Source organism: Odocoileus virginianus, chromosome 23 (assembly GCF_023699985.2).
Source record: "Odocoileus virginianus isolate 20LAN1187 ecotype Illinois chromosome 23, Ovbor_1.2, whole genome shotgun sequence".
NCBI classification, from domain to species: Eukaryota; Metazoa; Chordata; class Mammalia; order Artiodactyla; family Cervidae; genus Odocoileus; species Odocoileus virginianus.
In genome coordinates, this window is record NC_069696.1 from 8835020 (window position 1) to 8862231 (window position 27212).

The 27212-nt window shown below is 43.7% G+C and overlaps 1 protein-coding gene across 1 annotated transcript; it reads right to left on the bottom strand.

Moving 5' to 3' along the window:
• Positions 1 to 23072: 23072 nt before the first annotated feature.
• LOC139030560 (UMP-CMP kinase) lies at positions 23073 to 24693 on the bottom strand. The gene has a single exon (XM_070453389.1). It carries the CDS (start codon positions 24549 to 24551, stop codon positions 23865 to 23867), a length of 687 nt encoding a protein of 228 aa, XP_070309490.1. The 5' UTR covers positions 24552 to 24693; the 3' UTR covers positions 23073 to 23864.
• Positions 24694 to 27212: the final 2519 nt, after the last annotated feature.

Here is a 27212-nt window from a genome sequence, read left to right on the forward strand (position 1 = left end):
ATGTGTATGTATGTGTTTATGTATATGTATGTTTATTGGTACTCTCTTCATTACCCAAAGAACTTGAGATGGCTTAGAAAAATGTGTGAATTTCAGTTCAGCTCAGTTCAGTTCAGTTGCTCAGTCGTGTCCGACTCTTTGTGACCCCATGAACCACAGCACACCCTGTCTATCACCAACTCCTGGAGTTTACCCAAACTCATGTCCATTGAATTGGTGATGCTGTCTAACCATCTCATCCCCTGTTGTCCCCTTCTCTTCCCGCCTTCAATCTTTCCCAACATCAGGGTCTTTTCAAATGAGTCAGCTCTTCACATGAGGTGGCCAAAATATTGGAGTTTCAGCTTCAACATCAGTCCCTCCAATGAACACCCAGGACTGATCTCCTTTAGGAAGGACTGGTTGGATCTCCTTGCAGTCCAAGGGACTCTCACGAATCTTCTCCAGCACCACAGTTCAAAAGCATCAATTATTCTGCCCTCAGCTTTCTTTATAGTCCAACTCTCACATCCATACATGACTACTGGAAAAACCATAGCCTTGACTAGACAAACCTTTGTTGACAAAGAAATGTCTCTGCCTTTTAATATGCTGTCTAGGTTGGTCATAACTTTCCTTCCAAGGAGTAAGCATCTTTTAATTTCATGACTGCAATCACCATCTGCAGTGATTTTGGAGTCCAGAAAAATTAAGTCAGCCACTGTTTCCACTTTTTCCCCATCTATTTGCCATGAAGTGATGGGACCGGATGCCATGACCTTAGTTTTCTAAATGTTGAGCTTCAAGCCAACTGTTTCACTCTCCTCTTTCACTTTCATCAAGAGACTCTTTTGTTCTTCTTTACCTTCTGCCATAAGGGTGGTGTCATCTGCATATCTGAGGTTATTGATATTTCTCCCAGCAATCTTGATACCAGCTTGTGCTTCCTCCAGCTCAGCGTTTCTCGTGATGTACTCTGCATATAAGTTAAATAAGCAGGGTGACAATATAGAGCCCTTGACATACTCCTTTTCCTATTTGGAACCAGTGTGTTGTTCCATGTCGGTGGCAAGAATACACAGAAGAACTACACAAAAAAGATCTTCACAACCCAGATAATCATGATGATGTGATCACTGACCTAGAGCCAGACATCCTGGAATGTGAAGTCAAGAGGGCCTTAGGAAGTATCACTATGAACAAAGCTACTGGAGGTGATGGAATTCCAGTTGAGCTATTTCAAATCCTGAAAGAGGATGCTGTGGAAGTGCTGCACTCAATATGCCAGAAAATTTGGAAAACTCAGCAGTGGCCACAGGACTGGTAAAGGTCAGTTTTCATTCCAATCCCAAAGAAAGGCAGTGCCAAACAATGCTCAAACTACCGCACAATTGCACTCATCTCACACGCTAGCAAAGTAACACTCAAAATTCTCCAAGTCAGGCTTCAGCAATATGTGAACTGTGAACTTCCAGATGTTCAAGCTGGTTTAGAAAAGGCAGAGGAACCAGAAATCAAATTACCAACATTCGCTGGGTCGTTGAAAAAGCAAGAGAGTTCCAGAAAAATATCTATTTCTGCTTTATTGACTGTGCCAAAGCCTTTGACTGTGTGGATCACAATAAACTGTGCAATGTCAAGGAATAAAATAGAAAGCTTTGGGAATTGACGGGAAGGTAAAAAAATAAAAGGAAAGATGGACTTCCCTGGTGGTTGAGTGGCTAAGACTCTGCGTACCCAGTGCAGGGGGCCCAGGTTTGGTTTGATCCCTGGTCAGGGAACCAGATTCCATATGCCACAACTAAGAGTTCACATGCCACAGTGAAGACCCAGTGCAGCCAGATAAATAATATTAAAAAAAAGAAGAAGAAAGAAAGAAAAGAAAGGGAGGGAAAGCAATGAAAGTAGAAGTAAGACTAGCATCCATAAGGGTGTCATAAATGGTCCTGTACAGTTGCTAATGAGGCCCAGAAACTTCATTCTGAGAACCTTAGTCACCAAAGAGTAAGCAACAAGCCAATATGTGAACCACAGAGTCCATAAGATGGAAAACATAACAGGTTTCTCAGGAGAGGCGCCACTTTAACCTTGGTACTGAAGCGGGAAGATCCTCCATCAGTCTACCTAAAGGTGACCTTGAGAGGTAGAAGTTGATGGAGGCTTCCAGTGGCACCAAAATGTCATTCAAGAGTAATCCTGATATTCATCCTGCACTGTTGATAATATCAGAAATTAGAGATAGCCTAAATGTCCATTAAGCACATTAAGGTACAATCAGCCAATGGCGTATTATACAGCTATTATGAAGAAAGAGGAGGGACTTCCCTGGTGGACCAGTGGCTGAGACTCCACAATCCCAATGAAGGAGGCCCAAATTCAATCCCTGGTCAGGGAACTAAATCCCGTACACTACAACTAAGGATTCGTACGCTGCAACTAAGACTCGGTGTAGCCAAATAAATTAAAATTTTTTAAAAAGAAAGAAGAAAAATTTAGGACTTATATGAAACAATCTCCAAAAAATACTGGGAAATGAGAAAAGCAAAGGGTGGAACACTATCTATAGATTTAAAAAAGAGGTAAATGGACTTAAATGTTTGTAATAGAGCCTAGATCACTCCTGAAAGGAATCACAAGAAACTAGTTACAATGCTTACTTTTGGAGGAGGTAACTGGGTGGAGGGCAGTAGAAGTAAGAGTCTGACTTTTCTTTATTTGACCTTTTGTGCTTTCTGAATTTTGTAGCACAGGAGTGTATTACATAGTCAACATCATGAAATAATCCATTAAAAACATGCAAGCAACAATAATCTGAGAAGGGCTCTCTTGCTCTCAATCTATACACTGAGATTTATCTGAGTAATCTATTTAAAATGTAAATAAAAGTTTGTTTGTTCTCTGTGTATACCCCTCCCCTCAACTTCCTCAACTGGCTCAGTACATATTGTGAAATGAATCAGTAATCAGCAGGTGCTTCTAGACACTCCAGATAAGCTGCTCTTCCTTCTCCCACCTTCCATCTCTGGTGCTGTCTGCCTGACTTCAATCCTGGGGAGCTTTATTTTTTCAGCTTAGCACTTGGATGGATGTTTAAAAGAAACCGACAACCTCCCTCTGTCCCTACCACGTGGGAGTGTCAGCAGACTACTACTGGCCACGTGCACCCTAACATGAATGAAAGTACGAGCGAGGCTGGGGAGCACGGAGAGCTGTGGCTTCTAGTGTAGGCTGGTCCCCAACCAGGTCATCGGGTCACCAGAGGCAAAGGCAGCGGGTAGGGAAGCGGGGGAGAATGCAGGAAGCCCTGCGGGGTGAGCAGAGAGGGAGAGACAGGAGGGGCCCCTTCGGGAGGTGTCGGTGAGCAGGTGGCACCATGAGGGGGTAGACTGTGCCAGCATGTCCAGTCCTGTCTTTATTCCATTGCCAGCGACATGAGGGCAGAAACTGGCTGGCCCCCCAGATCATGGAGGCAGCAGATAAAGAGGGTGAGAGAAGGTGAATAAGCAGGGACCAAGGACCCCAGGCCAGCCCTGAAGAAGCTCCGAAGTTGCCCAGTCCCCAGAATCAAGCTCACCAAGGGAACGTCCGGCCTGTGAACAGAAGCGAGTCTCTTTTGCTGTTTCCCCACGAACCAGCCGCCTGCCCCCCAACCCCACCAACCAAGCAAGGGCTTCAGCCCTTGACTTTACCCTGGAATGTAGAACCAAGGAGGGCTTTGTTTCATTTTGTTTTGTCCTGTTTTGCTGAGGTATATGGACAGGGAAGGAGGAGGGCATCCTGTCACATACACACACAGTGTGTTCCAAGCACCCCAGGATCCTCCCGACTTATAAGCAAACTTGCACTCATTAATTGATCCAAATCTTTTTTTCTTAAGGTATTTTGACTTTTAGTCAAACTTCGGTTTAAGTAATGAGTTTCGGAGGAAGAAGAAGTCAAAGGTTGTGTGTTGTTGGAACACTGATCATTAAATCGTGATGAAGTCGACCAGTACCAGCTTTTTATCTTTTTTTTATTCCTACACTCTGTACTCCTCCAGAGTCACACCAGAAAGAAGAGACTTTGATGAATTTCTCGTTAATCCCTCTCCGCCCATACCCCATCCCCTCGTTGTCCCATCTCCTCCCATGTCTAAGTGAACAGTGTGCAGACAGGAACAGCCTGAGCATGGCCAGCGGCAGGTAGAGCTGGGACTCGCTTGCCGCCCACATCCCAGCGCCGAGCCGATGCTGTTGTCCTGGGCGCCCCCATCCCCAGTGCTGCAGGTGTTGGCTGCTCGTGGCTCACACCTTCGCACTCCTCTAAAGGCTCGCTTTTGACCAAGGAGATGCTGGGAGGTTACAGCCACGCTGAAACCCCTTGCCTTTTCGGGGCAACCACCTCTATGTGACAATTTATGCTCCAGAACTCCCCATGGGGTCAGGCTGAGGCTGGACTTCTTTTTTTTAATTGTTTATTTATTCATTCATTCATTTTTGACTGTGCTGGATCTTCGTTGCTACATGGGCTTTTCTCTAGTTGCAGCGAGTGGGGGCTACTCTCTAGTTGGGGTGCGAAGGCGTCTCACTTCACTGGCTTCTCTTGTGGAGCACGGGCTCTGGGCACACAGACTTCAGTGGTTGTGGCATGTGGGCTGAGTTGCCCTGCATGTGGAATCTTCCCGGAACAGGGATCAAACCCTTGCATCCTGCATTGGCCGGCAGACATTTTACCGCTGGACCCCCAGGGAAGTCCGAGGCTGGCCGTCTGTAAGCCACATTTTTCCCCAGCATGCTGACCTTAAGGGTTTCTCTTGAGACCCCTTCCTCGATAAATCCCCTGTGTGAGCACCACAGTCCCAGGTCTTGCTTCTCTGGGGATTAACTATGACACTTTCATCTCCTTGCTGTCTTTATAAAAGCATGGTGTTTACAGTGATGGGGCAAAGCAGGTGATTAAATAATTAATCCTACTAGGGGATCGTAAGTAAAGAAGAAAGTATGAAAGACCTCTGTAAGCTAATGATCACTTAAGAAAACAGGTTTGCTTAACCACAAAACCGAACAGGCTGGCTTAGAGACAAAACCGTGCAACAGAATCATGAGACATGCCCCCAAACAAGAAAACAGGGGTGGCATGAAGCCCACATCTAGCCCAGGGAGGTCAGTAAGTTAATGATTCCTAGGACATGCTCTTCTGTAGCACTAAAAACAAAAATACAGGGAAAGGGCGACATTATATGTATTTGCCGTATTTTCGTGCATGTTACCATCTTTTTGCTTATTTCCTTTATGCCATGACAACCCCAGTTTGACCATGTAGGGACAACAAAACTCACCCACCACACGTGGAGGATGAGCTGATGAGGAAGAAGGTGGTCTCCTCCTCCCCATTTTTCTTTTGATTATAAAACTGTAACCCACCCACTCACCTGCCCTTGCAGAAAAGAAAAAAACCCCAAACTACAGCCCACTAAGGTCTCAGGGTGGCAGCCTTTTGCCCATGGGTTTGTAAGCCTCACAAACATCCTATTTTAATAAATCATTTCTTATCTATCACTGTACATCTCGCTGGATTCTTTCTGCAGTAAAACGTAAAGAACCAGAGTGGCTCAGAGCACCCCCGAGAAGTATTTCTGCAGTTTCGGAAGAGTCCCTCTGGACAGGAGTTTGGCCTTCCTGCTTTTCAACTGAAGAGGGTCAACTACAAATTGGCACTTGCACGGGCACTTGCCATCTACCTCTACAAGGATTCAATCATGTGCTGCTGTAGCTGCTGATTTTCAACACCCCTGAAAGTTCAGGGTAGAGAACAGAAATGAGGCATTCGTGCTTGGGGGAAAAACTGGCAGGATAGGTCTTCAGATAGTTAGATATCCTTAGGAGCTGATTTTATGAGCCCAGCTCTTGTATCTTCTCATATCTAGAAAAGCACTAAAATCTTTCACAATGATGACTGTTTCTCAAGACTTAGAAGAAACCTGGGAAAACATGTATTTGATTGTATGTACTCTCCCTTCATCAAAATCACATATACCCTCCCCCCACCCCCCGACCCCGTCTCTTTGGAGCAGTTTTTCAGAGCTATCTGAGGTGTTGTCTACTGGACAGCAGTCCTCATTTTGCCCCGAATAAAACTTAACTCGCAAGTCTCACTTTCTGCGTTTTTTTAAGTTGACAGTGTTGACCTTCCACCATGACCTCACGAGACGGGTCTGGAGTGGGCATGCAGGTGTGGATGTTACTGATCTCAGCACCCCACGTGGTTCCTTCTGTGTCCTGGTGGTGTCAATGGGAAAACCACGCTGCCATCTGTGTTGGTTTCCAGGGCTGGCGTAACAAAGTACCACAAACTGAGTCACTTAAAACAACAGAAATGTATCACCTCATAAGTTCGGGAGGCTAGAAGTCCAAAGTCAAGGTGTCGACAGTGGCATTCTCCCTCTGAAAGCTGCAGGAAAGCATCCTTCTTTGCTCATCTGGCCCCTGGTGTTTGCCAGCGTTCCTTGGCCAGTAGGTGCATCAGTCCATCCTGCCTCCTTGTCACACAGCCATCTTCTTTGCATCTCTCCTCATAAGCACACAGTTAACGTTTGATTGATGGCTCACCTTAATCCAGTATGACCTCGTCTTAACTAATGACTTCCGCCACAAACCAGTTTCCAAATAAGATCATATTCTGAGCTACTGGGGGTAGAACTTCAACACATCTTTTTCTGGGGGCTGGGGCGAGGGCGGTGGTCACACTCCAACCCATAATGCCATCTCTGCCGTATGTTAGCTGTGGGGTGCCACAGGTCAGGTAGCTTCTCTGATCTGGCTTCTTCTGCTCTAGGAATGGGAACACCAGGGAGCTGAGGCTGGAGAGAGGGACCCTGGGGGTCATATATGTCTCTCTTGGGTTCCCATGGGCTGTTGTTACAGCCCTGTCCTAGCCCCATCCCCAACCCCCTAGCAGCCCCTGCTTAGGAGAGCTTTAGATCTGCCCTGGAGGTGTATTTTGTATCAATAAAAGATTATCAGAGTCTTTCTGGAAGTCAGGCTTTGTGGGCCATTGTTTAAATGTCCCTGCCTGTGACTGCTTGATGAGCAAGAGGGAGCTAAGAATACATTAGGTGGGGTGACCTGGGTGAGTCGAACACACACAAAAGCCTCCGCACAAAGCCCTTTCTGGTCTAATAATGGCGCTAAGCAAATCCATCTTCCCCAGGCAATTTCCTGCTGCCAGGACTGAGCTGTCTCCTGTCTCCATAGCCTTCCTGCAGGGCTCCAAGAGAGGGGCGGTTCTGTTCACCGTGACAGGTCCTGTTGCAGACAGATCTGTCTTCTTTATTCAGGGTAGTCCATATCAATCTGAAACTGTCAGCTGCTTCCAGAATAACCAGTTCTTTCCCTGATCTAAGTCTCAAACTTTGCAGTGATCATAAAAGATGCAAATTGAGGACTCCCCCGGTGGTCCAGTGGTTAAGAATTCCCCTGCCAATGCAGGTGACACGGGTTGGATCCCTGGTCCGGGAAGACGCCACACGCCGTGAAGCGACTGAGCCTGTGTGCCGCAGCTGTTGAGACCATGCTCTAGAGCCTGGGAGCTGCAACTACGGAACCCGAGTGCCCTAGAGCTGGGGCCCCACGACAGGAGACGCCACCGGGGTGAGAAGCCTGCGCACCTGGACAAGAGTCGCCCCTGCTCGCCGCAGCTAGAGAAAGCTTGAGTGCAGCAACAAAGACCCAGAGTAGCCAAAACTAAGTAAATAAGTTGTTGTTTTTCTAAAATCTCCCTCTTTTAGGAAATCAGTTGTTACCTAAACCAAAGCTTTCAGCCATGCCAAGGTGTATGCTGAAAGACTCTTCAGTTTGCAAATATGGTAAAGAAATTGGTTTGAGAAACAGACATATCTGTCCTTGCCTCCTATTTCCCATTTCTCTGAAGGAAAGAGTGAACGGAAAAGAACACAGCCCAGTCTTAAGATGAGCAGGCCGTGTAGATGGGCAGAGAATTGGGAACACCCAGCTGCTAATGCAACGTGGGAGGAGAGCTCTGAAAGTCCAGGTAAACTAGTAAATTAAACACTTTCTGACTTTGACAGGGTCTGGATGAGGAACCATCATGAAAGCTGCTGTGCCATTCTAAGCTAAGTGATTTTTAAGATAAGGCCTACTTTTACATTCCTTTGAAGCAAGGGAGGCAACAATTGCTTTAGAAACAAATGCTGACTTTAAATTTGGAAAATAGGATAGTCAGAAGTTTCCTTAAACCTTGTAATCCTTCCTTCTCCCAGCATCCCCCCTCCACAAACCAAACAAACACAGAAGCACCCGCCAAAAACAAGTCAGTTATTCTGAAAATCAATTAAATTATTTATGTCCCTTGAAATGCTTATTTCAAAGGGAAGTCCAGAGAAAGAGAGAGAGCTGACTAGAAGCCACTACTGAACAGATTTTTAGTTAAATCAGGTTCTTTGTCTCTCTGTTTTGCTAATGGTGTGGATTGTTGACCTTTCCAATCATTAAGTATGGCTGCTTAGTAAGATCCCCTTGGGCTTGGTTTGTTCACAGTTTTCTGAGCTACAATTCCCCCATGTTGATGGCCTAAAAGCATAATGAGGTGAATGAATCACAAGTAATAATAATTTTAAAAATCTAAGCACAAACAAAACTGCAATTACCATGAAGAAGCAGCATTCTGATGAGGGGAGAAAATAAGTCTTAGGACAGGGGAGAATACATAATGACCGCCACTTTTGTGTACTGATCACTGCATGCCAGGCATCTTCTCCAGTACAATTTGAAAGTATCAATTCTTTGGCTCTCTTGCTGTTAGTCCTTTCTTTAAACTTCCCAGGGGGCATGGCTTCTTTCATCTTACAGATATTGAAATGGAGGGTCAGAAATATGGAGTAACTTGGCCAAAATTACTCACCCTTAATGGAGCAAAGTCAGGGCTGTGAATTCCACAGCCTTTCTCAGGCTCGTGACCAGGCCCAGGACCCTATCTATTTTCTGTCCTGTAAGTGGGCTACAATTCTCTCCTTGGAGTTATGCCATCACAGATAAGTGCACATCCACTGAACATGAAATAAAAGATGTTTGAGTAAATTACAACCCAATTTCTCTAGAGAACTAATGAAAGAGTTGGAGATAAAAGATAATCACACCACGAAAACTAAATACTGCCTCACTTTATATCACTTTAATGGGCACTGATACTTTCATACCTATACTAAGAGTCTCCCAATGTTCTGGCAAACTTGGTTGAAAAGCGATATTCAATATATTGATTTCTGCTTTCCCTATTGTAAAAATCAGTGAAAAGTTAACTCTCTTTAGGCCCTCTGGACCCTGGCTCCCTTGTCATTTGCCCTGACAGAGGCAAGTGAAGAATTTTGGTACTGCTGGGAGACAGAGGATTCAGTGATGGGGAGGTGGAGCCTGCCAGCATCCAGAAGCTGTGATTTGGGACTTCCCTGGTGGTCCAGCGGCTAAGGGGGGTTGGATTCCTGGTCAGGGGATGGGACCCCAGGGTGCTGCAATTCAGAGTTCGCTTACTGCAACTAAAGATCCTGCATGCTGCAACTAAGACCGAGCGCAACCAAATAAATTTTTTGTAAAAATGCCTGTTTTTAGAAAATGAGCTTTAAAGGTTTTTCAGTTTATCTCCTTACTTACTATAGGGACCCCCTTACTTCAGGGCTTTTGGGCTTCCTTGATGGCTCAGGGGGTAAAGAATCCCCCTGCAATGCAGGAGACGTGGGTTCCATCCCTGGGTCGGGAAGATCTCCTGGAGGAGGACATGGCAACAATTCACTCTAGTATCTTTGACTGAAAAAAGTCCCAAGGGTGGAGGAGCCTGGGCACACACACACACTGTTACTTCAGGATACAGACTATATTATTCCTTTTTGTACTCTGAGCACCTCTTAGCGTTTGGTCCTAACGCAGGTGCTCCATCAATGTCTGTCAAAGAAATGAATGAGTGAAGAAACAGACCTTTTCTAGTGCATACAAAATGGATCAGGTTTTTAGGGGCTGAGTCATCTGCTTCATACTGATCAAACACACACCTAAATCCATAAGGAATTTCTAAATAAAGCAGAATTCAGAAAGCAGAAAGTCTGTTTTCCTTTGCATGAGGCAAGGAAGTTCTCACATTTGCTACAACATGGATGAGCCCTGAGGACATTACGCCTAGTGAAATAAGCCAGTCACAGAAAGAATATTGTATGATTTCTCAAGATAATATTGTATGATGCCTCTTGTAGGAGGTCTCTAGAGGAGTCAAATCCACAGAGACAGAAGGTAGAATGGTGGTTGCCAGGGGCTGGGGAGAAGGAGGGATGGAGAACTGATGTTTAATGGGTATAGAGTTTCAGCTTTACAAAATGATGAGAGCTATGCTGATGAATGGTGCTGATGGCTGCGCAGCATTACGAGTGTATTTAATATCACTGAACTATATACTTAAAATGGTCAAAACGATGAATTTCATGTTGTGTGTATTTTACAATTTTTTTTTAATTGGAAAAACTTTTTTTTTTTGTAAAAATACTCTTTCTGGGCCAAAGCCTGAAAGTTATAAGCTTCATCAGGCTCAAGGATTTCAAGATACCATTTATGTGAGACAGATGTGCCCGTGCAATTGTTGGCCAGGTGGGGAGACATTCCTGGTGCTTCCTACTCTACCGTCTCTCCCAAATCCTCCCACAAGAATTTTATAAACCAGGATATTTTATTACAATTTTGCCAGCCTCTTCCCCAAAACTGGCAAATTTTATCACGTGTCCAGGACAGTACTTAATAAAGATGATTCAGCTCTGATGAGTGAATTCCAAACATTAAAAAGAATAACTGTGATATATACACACAACTATATATAAAACAGATAACTAATAAGGACCTACTTACAGTACAAGGAATTCTACTCAACACTCTGTAATGACCTGTATGGAAAAAGAATCTAAAAAAGAGTGGGGACTTCCCTGGTGGCGCAGTGGATAAGAACCTCCCTGACAATGCAGGGGACGTGGGTTCAGTCTCTAGTCTGGGAAGATCCCACATGCCAGGGCTCTGTATGCCACCAAGATCTAGAGCCTGTGAGCAAAACCTACTGAAGCCTCCACGCCTAGAACTTGTGCTCTGAACATGAGAAGCCAATGCAACGAGAAGCCTGCACACCGCAGTGAAGACCCAGTGCGACCAAATATAAATAAAAAAGAGTGGATATATGTATAAACAGTTCACTTTGCCACACAGCAGAAACTACCACAACATTTTAAAATCAACTATACCCTGGTAGCTCAGACAGTAAAGAATCCGCCTGCAATGTGGGAGACCTGGGTTTGATCCCTGGGTCGGGAAGATCCCCTGGAGGAGAGAATGGCAACCCATTTCACTATTCTTGCCTGGAGAATCCCCAGGGACAGAGGAGCCTGGAGGGCTACTGGTCCATGGGGTCGCAAAGAGCTGGACACGACTGAGTGACTAAGCACAACATACTCCAATAAAAATGAATTTTAAAAAAACAAGTCTTCCTGCTGTGTTTCAAAATGTGGGCTGGGAGAATTGCAGAAGCAAGGAGATGGATTAACAAGCAAGTTTAGAAAGTGAACTAGATTGTAAGCTCCATTTAGTGGTACCTGCTTAAGGAAATCCTCAAACTCTCATGGATGATGAGTGTTGTTTTTTCCCCAACTAATTTTAAGAGAAACACTTATTCCTACTCCTACTACTAAAACTAGGAAAGATCTTAGAGACTCCTGATTTCAGCGACCCCTCTGTTACGCAACACTTCCCCACAGGGCAGGCAGCACACCTTTAAAATTTATTTTTATTTTATTTATTTGTGTATTTGGCTTCACCAGGTATTAGTTGTGGCATGTAAACTCTTAACTGCAGCATGTGGGGTCTAGTTCCCCAACCAGGGATCAAACCCAGACCCCCTGCATTGGAAGAAAGGAGCCTTAGCCCCTGGACCACCAGGAAAGTCCCAAGCTGTACCCTTAGATGTAGTTAGTGACAGTCTATGAATTTTTTTTTCCTTTTTTCTTTTTCAGCCTATGAATTTTGAAAGACACCAGGAAGACACCCCTTAGCAGTTACCTTACAGTGCCCCTTCCCATTTTCATTCTCTATATTGGAAACAGAATGACTCTTTTACATGTAAATCAGATCCTGAAAGGATATGTATTACTTGTGCCATCATAAAATCAAGGCTCAGTATGATAACATTATATATTTCATTTTTCACTGATGTTCTTTTGATAAAAAGTGAGATGTCAGAGGACCAGGTACCAGCTCCATCTATTTACAATTACTTCTCTGCTGGGTGACTTTGGATAGGAAACTTGGCCTCTCTGAGCCTTAGTTTTCTCAATAATAAAATAAAACTGTAATTTTGATAACATTTTAGAGTGCTTTCAAGTCTAAAAGCTTAAGATTTGATGACTTTAACTAAAAGTCCATAGCTTTCAGAGTACTAATCTTGTGGGTCTATCATAAGTTCCCATGTGAGACTGAAGGTTTTAGTCGAGGTTTCCAGAGAAACAGAACTGAAAGATGTATTTATACAGAGAGATTTATTTTTAAAATTGGCTTATGTAGTTATGGGGGCTGGCAAGTTGGAAGTCTGCAGTGAAGGTCGGCAGGCTGGGAATTCTGGCAGGAATCTGTGTTGCAGTCTTGAGTCCTAAGACAGCTGGAGGCAGAATTCCTTCCTTCTCTGGGAGCTCAGTCTTTTCTCTCTCTCTTTTTTAAAAAATATTTATTTATTTGGTTGCTCCAGGTCTTAGTTTCAGCACACAGGCTCATCAATCTTCATTGTGGCATGCGGGATCTTTGGTTTCAGTGTGTGAACTCTTAGTTGCGGTTCAGTTCAGTTCCTCAGTCGTGTCCGACTCTTTGCAACCCCATCGACTGCAGCACGCCAGGCCTCCCTGTCCATCACCAACTCCCGGAGTTTACTCAAACTCATGTCCATTGAGTCAGTGATGCTATCCAACCATCTCATCCTCTTTCATCCCCTTCTCCTCCTGCCTTCAATCTTTCCCAGCATCAGGGTCTTTTCCAATGAGTCAGTTCTTCGCATCAGGTGGCCAAAGTATTGGAGATTCAGCTTTGGCATCAGTCCTTCCAATGAATATTCAGGATTGAGTTCCTTTAGGATGAACTGCTTGGATGTCCTTGCAGCCAAGGAACTCTCAACAGTCTTCTTCAATACCATAGTTTAGTTGCGGTATGTGGGATCTAGTTCCCTGACCAAGGATGAACCCAGGCCCCCTGCTTTGAGAGTGGGGAGTCTTAGCTACTGGACCACCAGGGAAGTCCCCAGTCTATTTTCTTAAGGGTTTCTACTGGCTGATCGAGGCCCACCCACATTATGGAGGGTAATCTGCTTTACTCAAAGTCTACAGATATAAATGTTCATCATATCTGAAAAACGTCTTCACAGCAACATCTAGACTGATGTTTGGCCCTACAACTGGGTACTGTAGCCTAGCCATGTTGACATAAAATTAACTCCCATACCAGTAAGCTGCCAGGGAGGATCCCTGTTCCCTTCTTTCCATCCTCATCAAGCCTGTACCCTTGCCCTCGGGGTTCTCAGAGTCTGGCTGGAAGAAGGCTCCCATGCTTCTGGCATGGAACAGAGGTGTGCTTCAGACAGTAGGAGAGCCCCACGAGGGGGCTTGTAAAGTTGTAGCCTTCTCCTCTGCTCCCTGCTTCCTGTCCCCCCGCCCCCAGGAAATGAGGAAAATGACTCCCTGTTTAATAGGTTAGATCCCTGTGAGTTTGCTTTGTGTGAATCAGATGAGTCAGTCCTCAAGGGCCCAATTAATTTTGTGCTAAGCACGGTGCTAAACATAGCCTAGAGTCAAAAAATGGTGAACTGGACAAGCAAACCAACAATTTAACGTAGGGTTCTGGGAAAACAGGTTTGAGGGTAGACTGTCAGGAAAGCTTTCAAGAGAGGATGATCTTGGAATTGGATTTGGAAGGTCAGCTGGGGAATCATCCAAGTGAAAAAGGTGAGGAATAGCATCTTCTGCACGGTTCCAGCAGGTGCAAAGGAAGTGGTGCCGGGATGGGCCTGGCAGGCACGTTCCCACAGCGCTCTGTCACCCTGACCAAGCTCCTCAGAGTCGTCACTCCACATCTGTGTTCCCCACTGAAACACGAACCACACACAGAGGCCAGGCCCCATTTATTTCTGTTTTTCCAGCACTTAGCATACGCCTGGCATGTGGTTAGAATACCTAAAAAAGGCTGATCAAATAACACCGAATTCAAGTTCAAATTTGGCCACAGTGTGGGTTCAGCCCTGACCCCTGCCAACCTTTTGGCAAATCCTCGCAGTTCTTGAGAAGGACTGGGCAAGAGAGAGGGAGACAGATCACCATGATCACTCTTACTGAGAAAATGAAGTGTATTTCTACTACTGGTGCAGAAGCAGTACCATTACAAAAGTGAACCTGGAAACAGGCTTGGTAGAGGTGGAGGTCATCAATGCATTCGCGGTCATCTAAAAGCCACTCATTCAATATATGGTTTTTAAAATATTTATTTATTGTTACTTATTTATTTGGCTGCACCAGGTCTTAGTTGCAGCTCATGGAATCTTCAATCTTCATTGTGGCATGTGAGCTCTCAGTTGCAGCACGTGGGATCTAATTCTCTGAGCAGGGATTGAACCTGGGCCCCCTGCATTGGGAGTGGAGAGTCTTAGCCACTGGACCACCAGGGAAGTCCCCTCAATCAGTGTTTTTTGATCCATGAATAACCGAATCCTGATTCTTGCTAGGTGTGGGTATTGTGCTCAGTGCTGGAGATCATTTGGGCACAAATCCTTGTGCCCAAATTGCATATTAAAACACGCAATTCTCGGTGTACACTCTTCTTTCACTTGATATCTGATGCTATTAAAAGGGGGCTTCCTAAGCGGCATTAGTGGTAAAGAACACACCTGCCAATGCAGGAGACACAGGACACCCAGGTTCGATCCCTGGGTCGGGAAGATCCCTCGGAGAAGGAAACGGCAACCCATTCCAGTATTCTTGCCTGGCGAATCCCGTGGACAGAGGAGCCTGGCGGGCTACAGTCCATAGGGTCGCAAAGAGTCAGACACGACTGAAGCAACGTAGCATGGAGGCAGGCTATCAAAAGGACAAAAGACATAGCTGAGAGTCAAGGGAGTCAGCTCTCAGTAATCCCACCAACATCCCCAGGGGATTCAGAACTTCAGTGAAGAAGAGAGAAATCAACAGTCAGCACTGCCCCTGCCTTATCCACACCGTGGGTCCGGACGAGGCTTCAGTTACCATAGCTACAAGCCTGTCTCTTGGGGAGCACACCACACAGTAGGTGCCTGAAGAAGCTCACACTAATCACATGAGATGTAGATCTTGACTTAAATAGAAAAGTTTTCCTTTGGAACTTACAATTAATGAATGTGACAGAACAAGATCTGATAAAAATAATCAGTCTGCTTCCCTTGGATGGAAATTAACAGGCTGGTTCATTATGGGAGCCAGGAAAAAACACAAAGCTGGACACTGCAATTATCTGTTCATTGTGATGCATCTTCAGCTATTGGACATGGCATGCCTCCAGAAGGCACACGCAGGAGACACGGTGGAGAATGAAAAAAACAAAACCCCTTTCAGATGGGGATCAGATTAGGGAGTTTGTGTTATTCCACCTAATAATAAGAATGACACAGCCACATGATGCTTTTCAATTTCTACCACACTCTCTTGCATATTATTGTATTTAATCTAGTCCTCTAGTGTCCTTCCAAGGCTGTTACGGACAACACCCATTCTCATTTATAGAAGAGAAAACCAAGCTTCAAAGATGTCTTGTGATTTGCCAAAAGCCACTCAGACAATCAGTGAAAGAACTAAGAAAGCCATTAGGAGACTTCCCTGGTGGTCCAGTGGATAAGAGTCTGCCTGCCAAGGCAGGGGACAGGGGTTCAATTCCTGGTCTGGGAAGATCCCACATGCCTCAGGTCAACAGCCTGTGTACCACAACTACTGAATCCAAGAGGTCTAAAGCCTTTGTTCTGCAACAAGAGAAGCCACAATAATGAGAAGCCCACACACAGCAACGAAGAATAGCCCCTGATCACTGCAACCAGAGAAAGCCTGAGTGCATCAACGAAGACTCAGCATAGCCAAAAAAGGAACGAATACAAATTAAAAAAGAAAGCAAGCAGCTAGGATTTGAATCCAAGTCTCCTGACCCTACTTCGTCCAGTGAGCTTGCTATCATACTCAGGGATGATTTAAAAAACAACTCACTTTCCTGCCTGAGTTCTTGGAAAAGCAAGTTAGATGAGACGACTTTCCAGAAGCAAATGTTGTGAGAGTGATTACAGAGCTCACGTAGAAGGCCATGTGAGAGGTTTTCACCAGCTGGTATCTGAGAACTCTGTGGCATACTTACAGAGACGAATCAGGCTTTTGACATTTTTGAGAGAAAAAAATCATTAATGATATGCTAACTTTATGAAAGATTTTTTCCCCCAGAATCTGTTTCTTTTTCTTCTTAACTAAATTACATTCTAATAGTCATACTGAAGCAACAACATATTTGTCCCTAAGTGAAATAGAAGACCTCATCTAAAGGCATAAAAGCTATTAAATCACAGCGTGTGTTAGTCACTCAGTAGTGTCCCACTCTTTCCGGCCCCATGCACTATAGCTCGCCAGACTACTCTGTCCATGGAATTCTCTAGGCAAAAGTACTGGAGTGGGTTGCCATTCCCTTCTCCAGGGGATGTTCCTGACCCAACGATCGAACTGGGTGGGGTCTCCGCATTCCAGGCAGATTCTTTACTGTCTGAGCCACCAGGCAAGCTCTATTAAATCACAGAGGCATAGAAAATAAAAATACTACCAGGCCCCCAATCTCACTCTAGGACCTCCAGCCATGACTAAGAAAAACAGCCAACACTTACATAATACTTAGGATTTGCCAGGCACTGTTCTATGCAGTTTGTATATATTAGCTCATTTAATCCTCCTGAAAATCCCAGGAGGAAGGAGCAGCAGCGTCGTAATTTTGCAGATGGGAAAACTAAGGCAAAGCAGCTTGTTTGGGGTCACCCAGCCAGGTCTCCACTGAGCTGAGATTGGAGACTGAGCAGGCTTGGGGCCAGTCTGAATCCCAACCACGAGATGGAGTCTGAGATGTCTCTGACTCTTCTTCCTGAGGGGAGCAGTTTGGACAGAAGACTTCTGGGTTTTCTCCCCTCTCCCTCACTGGTTCCTAATTTGTGAGATGTGAATATGCCTAGCATCCATTGGTTTGCATGAACAATGGCGTGGACTGTTAAAAATTATGTTTATCAAACCATGTCATAACAACGGAACTATAGGTATAATCTGATGTAGAGTGGCAAAAATAGTATGTATAACTTGCCTTTTACACTATGATTTAAAACTGCAGCTATGAGGAACTATATTCAGTAGCCTGTGATAAACCAGAATAGAAAAGAGTATATATATATAACTGAGTTACTTTGCTATACAGCAGAAATGAACACAACCTTGTAAATCAACTTTGTTGTTCAGTCACTAAGTCGTGTCCGACTCTGTGCGACCCCACGGACTGCAGCACGTCAGGCTTCCCTGTCCTTCACTATCTCCCAGAGCTTGCTCAAATTCATGTCCATTGAGTTGGTAGTGGTATCTAACCATCTCACCCTCTGCTACCCTCTTCTTCTCTTGCCTTCAATCTTTCCCAGCATCAGGGTCTTTTCCAACTATATGTCAGTAACATTTTTCAAAAAACTAAAAAAAACCCTGTAATTATGTCATCTAATCATAGTTGTATGACTATGCACATGGGAAAATAAATGAGAAATACACTAAATATTGGGCATCCCAGGTGGATCAGTGGTAAAAAATTTGCCACCAAGCAGGAGATGCGGATTCAATTCCTAGGTTGGAAAGATCCCCTGGAAAAGGAAATGGCAACCCACTCAAGTATTCTTGCCTTGGAAATCCCATAGACAGAGGAGCCTGGCGGGCTACAGTCCATGGGGTTACAAACATTCAGACATGAATGAGTGACTGAAAAACAACAACGCCAAATATTAACAATGGTTGTTCTGGAGTGGGAGAACTCTAGGTGACTCATCTTCTTCATTCATTTATCTAATTGGCCCAACTTTTCTTCAGTGAGGAAATCTGTATAAAGAAGGTATGGAATTTTAAATTATGTCACAATTGGGAGTAATTTAAATTGGTAAAACTTGTCTAGCTGTAAGGAATATGGACCAGAAAACATCTCAAAGTTCACATTGCTGTAACAGGATTGGTTCTAGAACTAGGCACTAGAGGGGTGGGTTAGCTTAGGAAGAAAGCCTAATAAGGGGATATGATGGTTGCACACAGCTCTGATTGCCATTCAGTGGGTGATGTTGCCTGGTGTCATGTTGACCACAACCCCATGGGAGCCGGGGAACCCCAGTCTTCCTTTCTGCTCAGAATTAAACACGCCAAGAGAGAGTGGTTCACACCAGTCACCAGCAGAGCACACCTGTGACTCTCACGGCTGAATCCAGGTTTTCCTTTTCTCCTTTCTGCCCACTTGGCTGGAGCCAGAGGGAAGGAAGAGGAGGAACATAAGACATGCTGTGTGCTCTACAACTGATCCACACCTGCGCTTCATGCCTCCTGACAGCGCCCAGACGCCCTCCCGTAAACCTCCGGTGACTGGTACTATCTCCTTTCCAAATAAGCTCATTGTTCATGGAAGAGACAGGCTCGAGAACATTATCATCTGTATAACTCAGTATTCCCTTTAACCCAAACTGGGAGCTTCCATGTTGGAACACGCAGTGGAACACAATCTCTGTTTTTGTGGAGTTCACAATCTAGCTGCACCAATGAGATATTTACATATAAAGAAATTACAATATAGGAAGATCATAGATACTACCCTTTTCTTTGGACAGTGCCATGCAGCTTGTAGAATCTTAGTTCCTGACCAGGGATTGAACCCAGGCCCTCAGCAGTGAGAGCCTCAAGTCCTAACCACTAGAGAACTGCCTACAGATACTACTTAAAAAAAAAAAAAGATTATTTATTTACTTGGCTGCACTGGGTCTTGGTATGGTATGTATGGTATGGATCTAACAGAAGCAGAAGATATTAAGAGGTGGCAAGAACACACGGAAAAACTATACAAAAAAGATCTTCACGATCCAGATAATATGATGGTGTGATCACTCACCTAGAGCCAGACACCCTGGAATACGAAGTCAAGTGGGCCTTAGGAAGCATCACTATGAACAAAGCTAGTGGAGGTGATGGAATTCCAGTTGAGCTATTTCAAATCCTAAAAGATGATGCTTTTAAAGTGCTACACTCTATATGCCAGAAAATTTGGAAAACTCAACAGTGGCCACAGAAATGGAAAAGGTCAGTTTTCATTCCAATCCCAAAGAAAGGCAGTGTCAAAGAATGTTCAAACTACTGCACAATTGCACTCATCTCACACACTAGCAAAGTAATGCTCAAAATTCTCCAAGCCACGTTTCAATAGTACGTGAACTGTGAACTTCCAGATGTTCAAGCTGGATTTAGAAAAGGCAGAGGAACCAGAAATCAAATTGCCAACATCCATTGGATCATTGAAAAAGCAAGAGAGTTTCAGAAAAATATCTATTTCTGCTTTATTGACTATGCCAAGGCCTTTGGCTGTGTGGATCACAACAAACTGTGGAAAATTCTGAAAGAGATGGGAATACCAGACCACCTTAGCTGCCTCCTGTGAAATCTGTATGCAGGTCAAGAAGCAAAAGTTAGAACCAGATATAGAACAACAGACTGGTTCCAAATTGGGAAAGGAGTACGTCAAGGCTATATATTGTCACCTTGCTTATTTAACTTATATGCAAAGGACATCATTCAAAATGCCAGGCTGGATGAAGCACAAGCTGGAATCAAGATTGCCATGAGAAATATCAATAACCTCAGATATGCAGATGACACCACCCTTATGGCAGAAAGTGAAGAAGAACTAAAGAGCCTCTTGATGAAAGTGAAAGATGAGAGTGAAAAAGTTGACTTAAAACTTAACATTCAAAAAACGAAGATCATGACATCTGGCCCCATCACTTCATGGCAAATAGATGGGGAAACAATGGAAACAGTGACAGACTTAATTTTGGGGGGGCTCCAAAATCATTGTGGATGGTGAATGCAGCCATGAAATTAAAAGAAATTAAAAATTAATAGCTCCTTGGAAGAAAAGCTGTGATAAACCTAGACAGCATATTAAAAAGCAAAGACATTACTTTGCCAACAAAGGTCCATCTGGTCAAAGCTATGGTTTTTCCAGCAGTCATGTATGGATGTGAGAGTTGGACTATAAAGAAAGCTGAGTGCCGAAGAATCAATGCTTTTGAACGGTGGTGTTGGAGAAGACTCTTGAGAGTCCCTTGGTCTCTCAAGGAGATCCAAACAGTCCATCCTAAAGGAGATCAGTCCTGGGTGTTCATTGGAAGGACTGATGTTGAAGCTGAAACTCCAATACTTTGGCCACCTGATGCGAACAGCCGACTCATTTGAAAAGACCCTGGTGCTGGGAAAGATTGAGGGCAGGAAGAGAAGGGGACGACAGAGGATGAGATGGTTGGATGGCATCACTGACTCAATGGACATGAGTTTGGGTAAACTTCGGGAGTTGGTGATGAACAGGGAGGCCTGCTGTGCTGTGGTTCATGGGGTTGCAAAGAGTCTGACACAACTGAGCGACTGAACTGACTCAGTTTTCCATTTGTAAAATGAATATGCTAAACCCAATCTTCCAGGATTATGGTGAGAATTAGGTAAACTGTTTAAGTTTCTTGTGCCTCCCAGCATTTGCCACATGTTTAAAATTCATCTCAGCTCATCTCACGACTGAGCAACTGAACTCAACTGAACTGGGTCTTAGTTGTGGCATGTGGGATCTAGTTCCCTGACCAGGGACTGCACCCGGGCCCCCTGTATTGGGAGCACGGAGTCTTAGCTTCTGGGCCACCAGGGACAGCCCTATAAATACTAATTTTTATGTAAGACCAAACAATTTTGTATTGTTGGTGATTGTCCAAAATAAATTGCAGGCTTCTTGGGGGCTAGGATTGCCTCATATTTCTTCATATACCCCATAGTGTCTCTGCGATTCCTGCTTTCTTTGGCCACACCGCAGGGCATGTGGGATCTTAGTTCTCTGACCAGGGATTGAACTTGGGGCTCTTGTCAATGAAAGCACAGAACTCTAACCAGTGGACAGCCAGAGAATTCCCTCTACAATGCCCGTACTATAATAACGCTCTATATTTGGTAGATGTTTGGGACTAGAAATTATAGGTCATCCTGAAATCATTAGGCCTGTTGCCTACTTAGCCAAGTTCCTCTATCCTAAGGAAGGTGAAGTGCTTCCTCTCTGAAGATACTACAGTCACGATGACCTCACTTTCATCTGGCTGCTAGAAGACCAAGGGAGAAAAACAGATTTTCACCGTTCTTTGAAAAACAAGAACTCAAAATCAGGAGAGACATGATTGAAGGTGAAAGGGTAGTGCATCCCAAAAGGCTCTTCTAATCTAAATTTTCAGGATTTCTTTTCCTTAGAAAAAAAACATATTTTTAAAAATATACCTGGAAATTCCACAATAAAAAAAAGGCTGGATGAACATGACTGAGGAAATAAGGAATCAAAAATGTTGGATGACTCTGCAGAAAACAAACTGATTTAAATTCACAGAAGGGTATTGTTAGGTTGTATATCAAACTGTTGGTGGCAATTACTTCTGGGTGGCAGGCAGGTCAAAGGTGTACATTTGTATTGTCTGAAGCCTGTATGACCAGAATGTATTCATGTATAACTTTTGCCAATTAAGAAGGAAAAGGAAAGAAGGGTAGGAGGGCACTGTCATCTGTACAGAAGGTTGGGAAATGTGTTATTTAACTATGAACATAGTCACGATTCAACAAGATGGGTTTTTGTTGCTAGTGAAGAAAGAGAAAGTGGTACTAATAAGCGCCTGAGCAGTCTGCTTCAGGGGAGAAAAAAACTCATGCAAAGAAAACGAGTCATAAACAGCATGGTGTAGCTGGAAGGCTAGATGACACAAGAGATATTTAGTTGTACTTTCACTTCCTGGACCAGGGGTCGACCCTGTGCCCTCTGCAGTGGAAGCGTGGGGTCTTAGACACTGGACTGCCAGTGAGGTCCCAAGAAATGGTGTTTAGAAAGGCAGGCAGAGACTAGATGTTAAAGGGCTTTGGGTTTCTCACCCAGTATACTAAGTCCCTTGTACCTGTTGACCAGCCACTTTAGACCTAAGCCTGTGGGCATGCTAAGTTGCTTCAGTCATGTCCAACTCTGTGCAACCCTATGGACCTCTGTCCTAAAGACCTCTGTCCAGGGAAGAATACTGGAGTGGGTTGCCATGTCCTCCTCCAGGGGGTCCTTCCAACCCAAGGATGAACCTGGGTGTCTTATGCTCCTGCATTGGCAGGTAGGTTCAGTACCATCGGCACCACCTTTGAACCTATAGGCCTCTGGTAGGATTTAGGATTAGCTTTTTTTTTTTAAAGCTCGGCAGGTAAATTTACTGGTTGATTTACTATTATTTTACAAAAATTTCTAAATATTTTGATTTTCCAGCAGACTGGTCTTCAGCATATTAGAAGTTGCCTAATAAGAGAATCCTAATTAGAGAAGACTTTCAGAGGCAGGCATATTAAGGTCAGAAAAGTGCCAATTAAGAACCAGAGACAGGAAAACCTGTACTTGTAAAAAGCAGATACAGAAAGGCAAAATACATAGCAATTTGGAGTGATTTTTTTTTTTTTTTTTTTAAACATTTATAAGATAAATTTATTATTTTTCTGGCCAAAGTGCAATGATTTTTAAATCTTCTTAAACAACTATGAAAAAAAGTATTCAAGACAATAAAATACAAATGGAAAATTTAACCATTAAATTTCTTCTGCTTTGTACTAAACCCTATACTTAATCTAGAAAATAAACAAAAACATTTTGAAGTATTACTAAAACACTAACCGAATCACTTTTATAAATCTAAGTACATGCATTTCAAGGTTCCACTGCTACGAATTTTGTTAAGATCAGTTTAATCATTAATAACATTATATAATAGAGCAAAAGGAACACATGTCATTAGATGTGATCCCTGACCAATACCCTCAAATTTATATCAGAATAAAGCTGACAATTCCACCAGGCTTTGAATCCCTAGTGCCCCCATCCCAATCCTGGAAGCAAAGACTATGCCCTGTCACACAACTTTGTACAAGCTGTAGTAAAACAAAGTCTAAATTTTCTTACCTCTCTATAGGAAATAGTCAGTTATTTGATAAATACTAGAACACTTCTAAGACTTAATTTTATGAGTTTGTTTACCAAACACATTGTGCAAGAAATGACTACACAAAAAGTTCCTTTGGAATTTGGTCCACGAATTCACTTAAGAAGGTTGGAAATTTAAAACCTGCAAGGGAAAGGAGACACGGGGAATCCCTAATTCAAACATGTTGCAATTACTAGAGGGATATTCACACATACTAAAAAGTTTTGCTCACAAAAGGCACAAACTATATAAGGGATATTCTTTCTGAATAAAAACAAAGAACTAGTTAATACCCTTCTTTGTTTTGTGAGCACCATAGCTAAGATGAAGTCAGACTCAAATTCATTGTCTACTCTCATGATCCAAAAAAAAAATTTTTTTTAATTGAAGATAAAAAATTTAATTGTCTTACTACATACTTTCCAGCCATTAACTGAGATATAATTATGAAACATTAAAATTGCCTTAAAAGGGGGTTGTGACAGCAGCTATCAAAGCAATATTCAAGCATGATTTCAAGGATGCTTTGAGGTTCAGAGTTAGCCTTCTTTGTCAAAAATCTTCACAACTTCATCAAAAACTTCATCAACAGATTTAGAAGCATCTATTTTCTTGACTTTCCCCATTTCTTCATACAAGTCAATAATTGGCTTTGTTGACTGAAGATAGGTTTGAATTCTCTTTTCCAAGCTCTCTCTGTTGTCATCACTTCTACCACTACTTTTTCCCCTCTCAAGACATCGTTCAATACAGATCTCATTATTACAGTCAAAAAACAAAACAAAAGATACATCAGCTTTCCCATCCATGGTCTTGTTCCAGCCTTGAAGGTTGTCCTGATTTCTTGGAAACCCATCAATCAAGAATTTATTCTTCTGAGCATTGGCTGCCATTGTCTGATCCATTTCCCTCCTTAACAAACTGATGGTTATCTCAACTGGCACAATCTTTCCATCTTTAATGTACTTTTCAATTAGTTCACCATATTGTGAATCTGGGTTTTTCCTTTCATCACGGAGAAGTTCTCCTGCAGAAAGGTGTGTGTAGCCATATTTCTCAACGATGCGGGCGCACTGGGTCCCCTTGCCGGCGCCGGGACCGCCGAGAACGAACACGACCTGCGGCTTCATGAAGCGATGCGGGAAAAGGAAAAGTGGCCGGCCGGTGAGCAGCGGAAAGCTAAGGCCTAGGACGTGCAGCAGCCGGCGGCCGCAGCGGCTAAGCATGCACCGCGGCTGGGTCGGACTCTGAGAGAGCTGACAGCAGCCGGGCCGGCGTTGGCGCGGGGCGGGGCGCGGAGAAGGGGGAGGGCCGAGCCGGCGCCCGCCGCGGCCCCGCAGCCGAGGCTGCCGAGGCGTCTGCGCTGCGGCCGGAAGGGGTGGAGTGATTTTTTTAAAAGGAAAAATTGATAATCTTCCAAAGGTGTTACCACATTATTAGCCAGCATGATAATACATCACAATGATGTCCAAGTTTTAGAGCAATAGTCTATTATATAAATTCTATTATCATTAAGGTAGCCAAAGATATATTAGTATTTTGTAAGATTTCTATACAAAAAAAAAAAAATAATAGAAAAGTGACTGCTTAATTTACTTCAGATTTTAGTTTGTTGCTGTTGTTCATTTGCTAAGTCGTGTCAGACTCTTTGCAACCCCCTTGGACTGCAACATACCAGGATCTCCGGTCCTTCACTGTCTCCCCAGAGTTTGCTCAGATTCAGGTCCATTGAGTCAGTGATGCCATTTAACCGTCTCATCCTCTGCTGCCCCCTTCTTCTTTTGCCTTCAGTCTTTCCCAGCATCAGGGTCTTTTCCAGTGAGTTGGCTCTTTACTATTGGAGCTTTAGCACCAGTCCATCCGATGAATATTCAGGGTCGACTTCCTTTAGGATTGATTGACTGGTTTTAGTTGGTCATGCCTAAATTCAGTTATGAACCAAGTTCTCATTTGGCAGAATTTGCTACCTACTGATATAGGTGGGGAAAGGGCATGAAGTTCGTGAGTGGGAGTGGAATCATGGCAATCTGTAGACACTATATGCTGGACCTAGAATCTGCCATAGAGACGAATACAAAGACCCAAAGGAGGAAAAAGTCTCAATTATAACAAGACATACATACACATTTAATATATAAAGGCCCTTAGCTGGTGACATGATACTGTATTCTAGCCCTTTTCTATCTCTGCATGGCTTCAGGTTCTCCTGCACTGATACTCTCCTAGTTTGCTCATTCAGGATTCACACACATTGTTTGAATAATCTCTCTCACAAAGATTCTGGTAATTAAAATATCATTAGAGGACTTCCTTGGTGGTCCAGTGGTTAAGAATGCCAGACGAATGGATAAAAAAGTTGTGGTACATATACACAATGGAATATTACTCAGCTATTAAAAAGAGTACATTTGAATCAGTTCTAATGAGATGGATGAAACTGGAGCCTATTATACAGAGTGAAGTAAGTCAGAAAGAAAAACACCAATACAGTATATTAATGCATATATATGGAATTTAGGAAGATGGCAATGATGGCCCTATAGGCAAGACAGCAAAAGAGACACAGATATAAAGAACAGACTTTTGGACTCTGTGGGAGAAGGTGAGGGTGGGATGATTTGAGAGAATAGCATTAAAACATGTATACCACCATATGTGAAACAGATGACCAGTTCAAATTCAATGCATGAAACAAGGCACTTAAAGCCGGTGTACTAGGAAAACCCAGAGGGTTGGGATGGGCGGTCACATGTACACCCGTGGCTGATTCATGTCAGTGTATGGCAAAAAACCACTGCAATACTGTAAAGTAATTAGCCTCCAATTTAAATACATAAACAACAACAAAAAAAAGAATCTGCCTGCCAGTGTAGGGAACATGGGTTCAGCCCCTGGTCCAGGAAGATCCCACATTCCTCAGGGCAACAAAGCCCATGTGCCACAATTACTGGAGCCCATGAGCCCTAGAGGCCATGCTCTGCAACAAGAGAAGCCACTGCAAGAAGCCCAGGCATCACAACTAGAGAGCAGTCCCTACCCGTGCACGCGAAGCCCCCACAAAGCAATGGAGACCCAGCAGTCAAGAAAATTCAGTAGAGTATGTTGGATGGATATGCTTCATATCATGTTGTCTCCAGCACTTGTCTGTACCTAAAATCCCCTACTGGCTTGTACATTCAGGCCTCCCTCCATCCCAACACAAGTCCCACAAGGGCAGGGACCTTGTCTGTTCTCCTCACAGTGCACCCCTGCTGCTTAGCAGAGAGCTGGCAGGTGGCACGTGCTCAAACATTCTTTGTTGACTTCTTGATTAACAGCGTACCTTTGGTAAAAGACAACAGTACTTATTAAGCACCATTATTATTAAGTCTTCGGTTAGGTACTAGAGACACAAAAATGAAAACTGTGCTCCAGGACTAGCAGCAACAGATGAACAATAACACGTGGTAAGGGTGATGCTAGCATTCTTGTTTTAATTCCACAATATTCTCTCTGCTTACATACTCCTGAGCTTATGCATTTACTTCACGGCTCCCTTCTGTCTGGACACATCTCACACTTCATTCAGCTCAGACTAAGAAGTACATGTACCATGTTGCATTTAGTGTGGGGAAATTACCAAGACACTAAACTTTGGGGCAGCCATGTGTTACTTCTGTCAAAATACATATTATCCCAGGGATTGAAACTTTAGGCATTCTGACAAACCTAAATTCTACACTATACCCCACCTCCCCCTCAATGTATGTACTCAGTGGACAAATAACACTTGGGACACAGTGATGGTGGTGAGGATTTTGAGCCCTTAATCTATCCATGGAGGCAGGTAAGTAAACAGAGAAATAGAACTTAAAGCAGAGGTTACTTGATAGAGCTCTAGCCCAGGT

What these genes read in the sequence shown, in the direction of transcription:
- LOC139030560 (XM_070453389.1), bottom strand. Translation starts at nt 24,551, where the DNA reads ATGCTTAGCCGCTGCGGCCGCCGGCTGCTGCACGTCCTAGGCCTTAGC.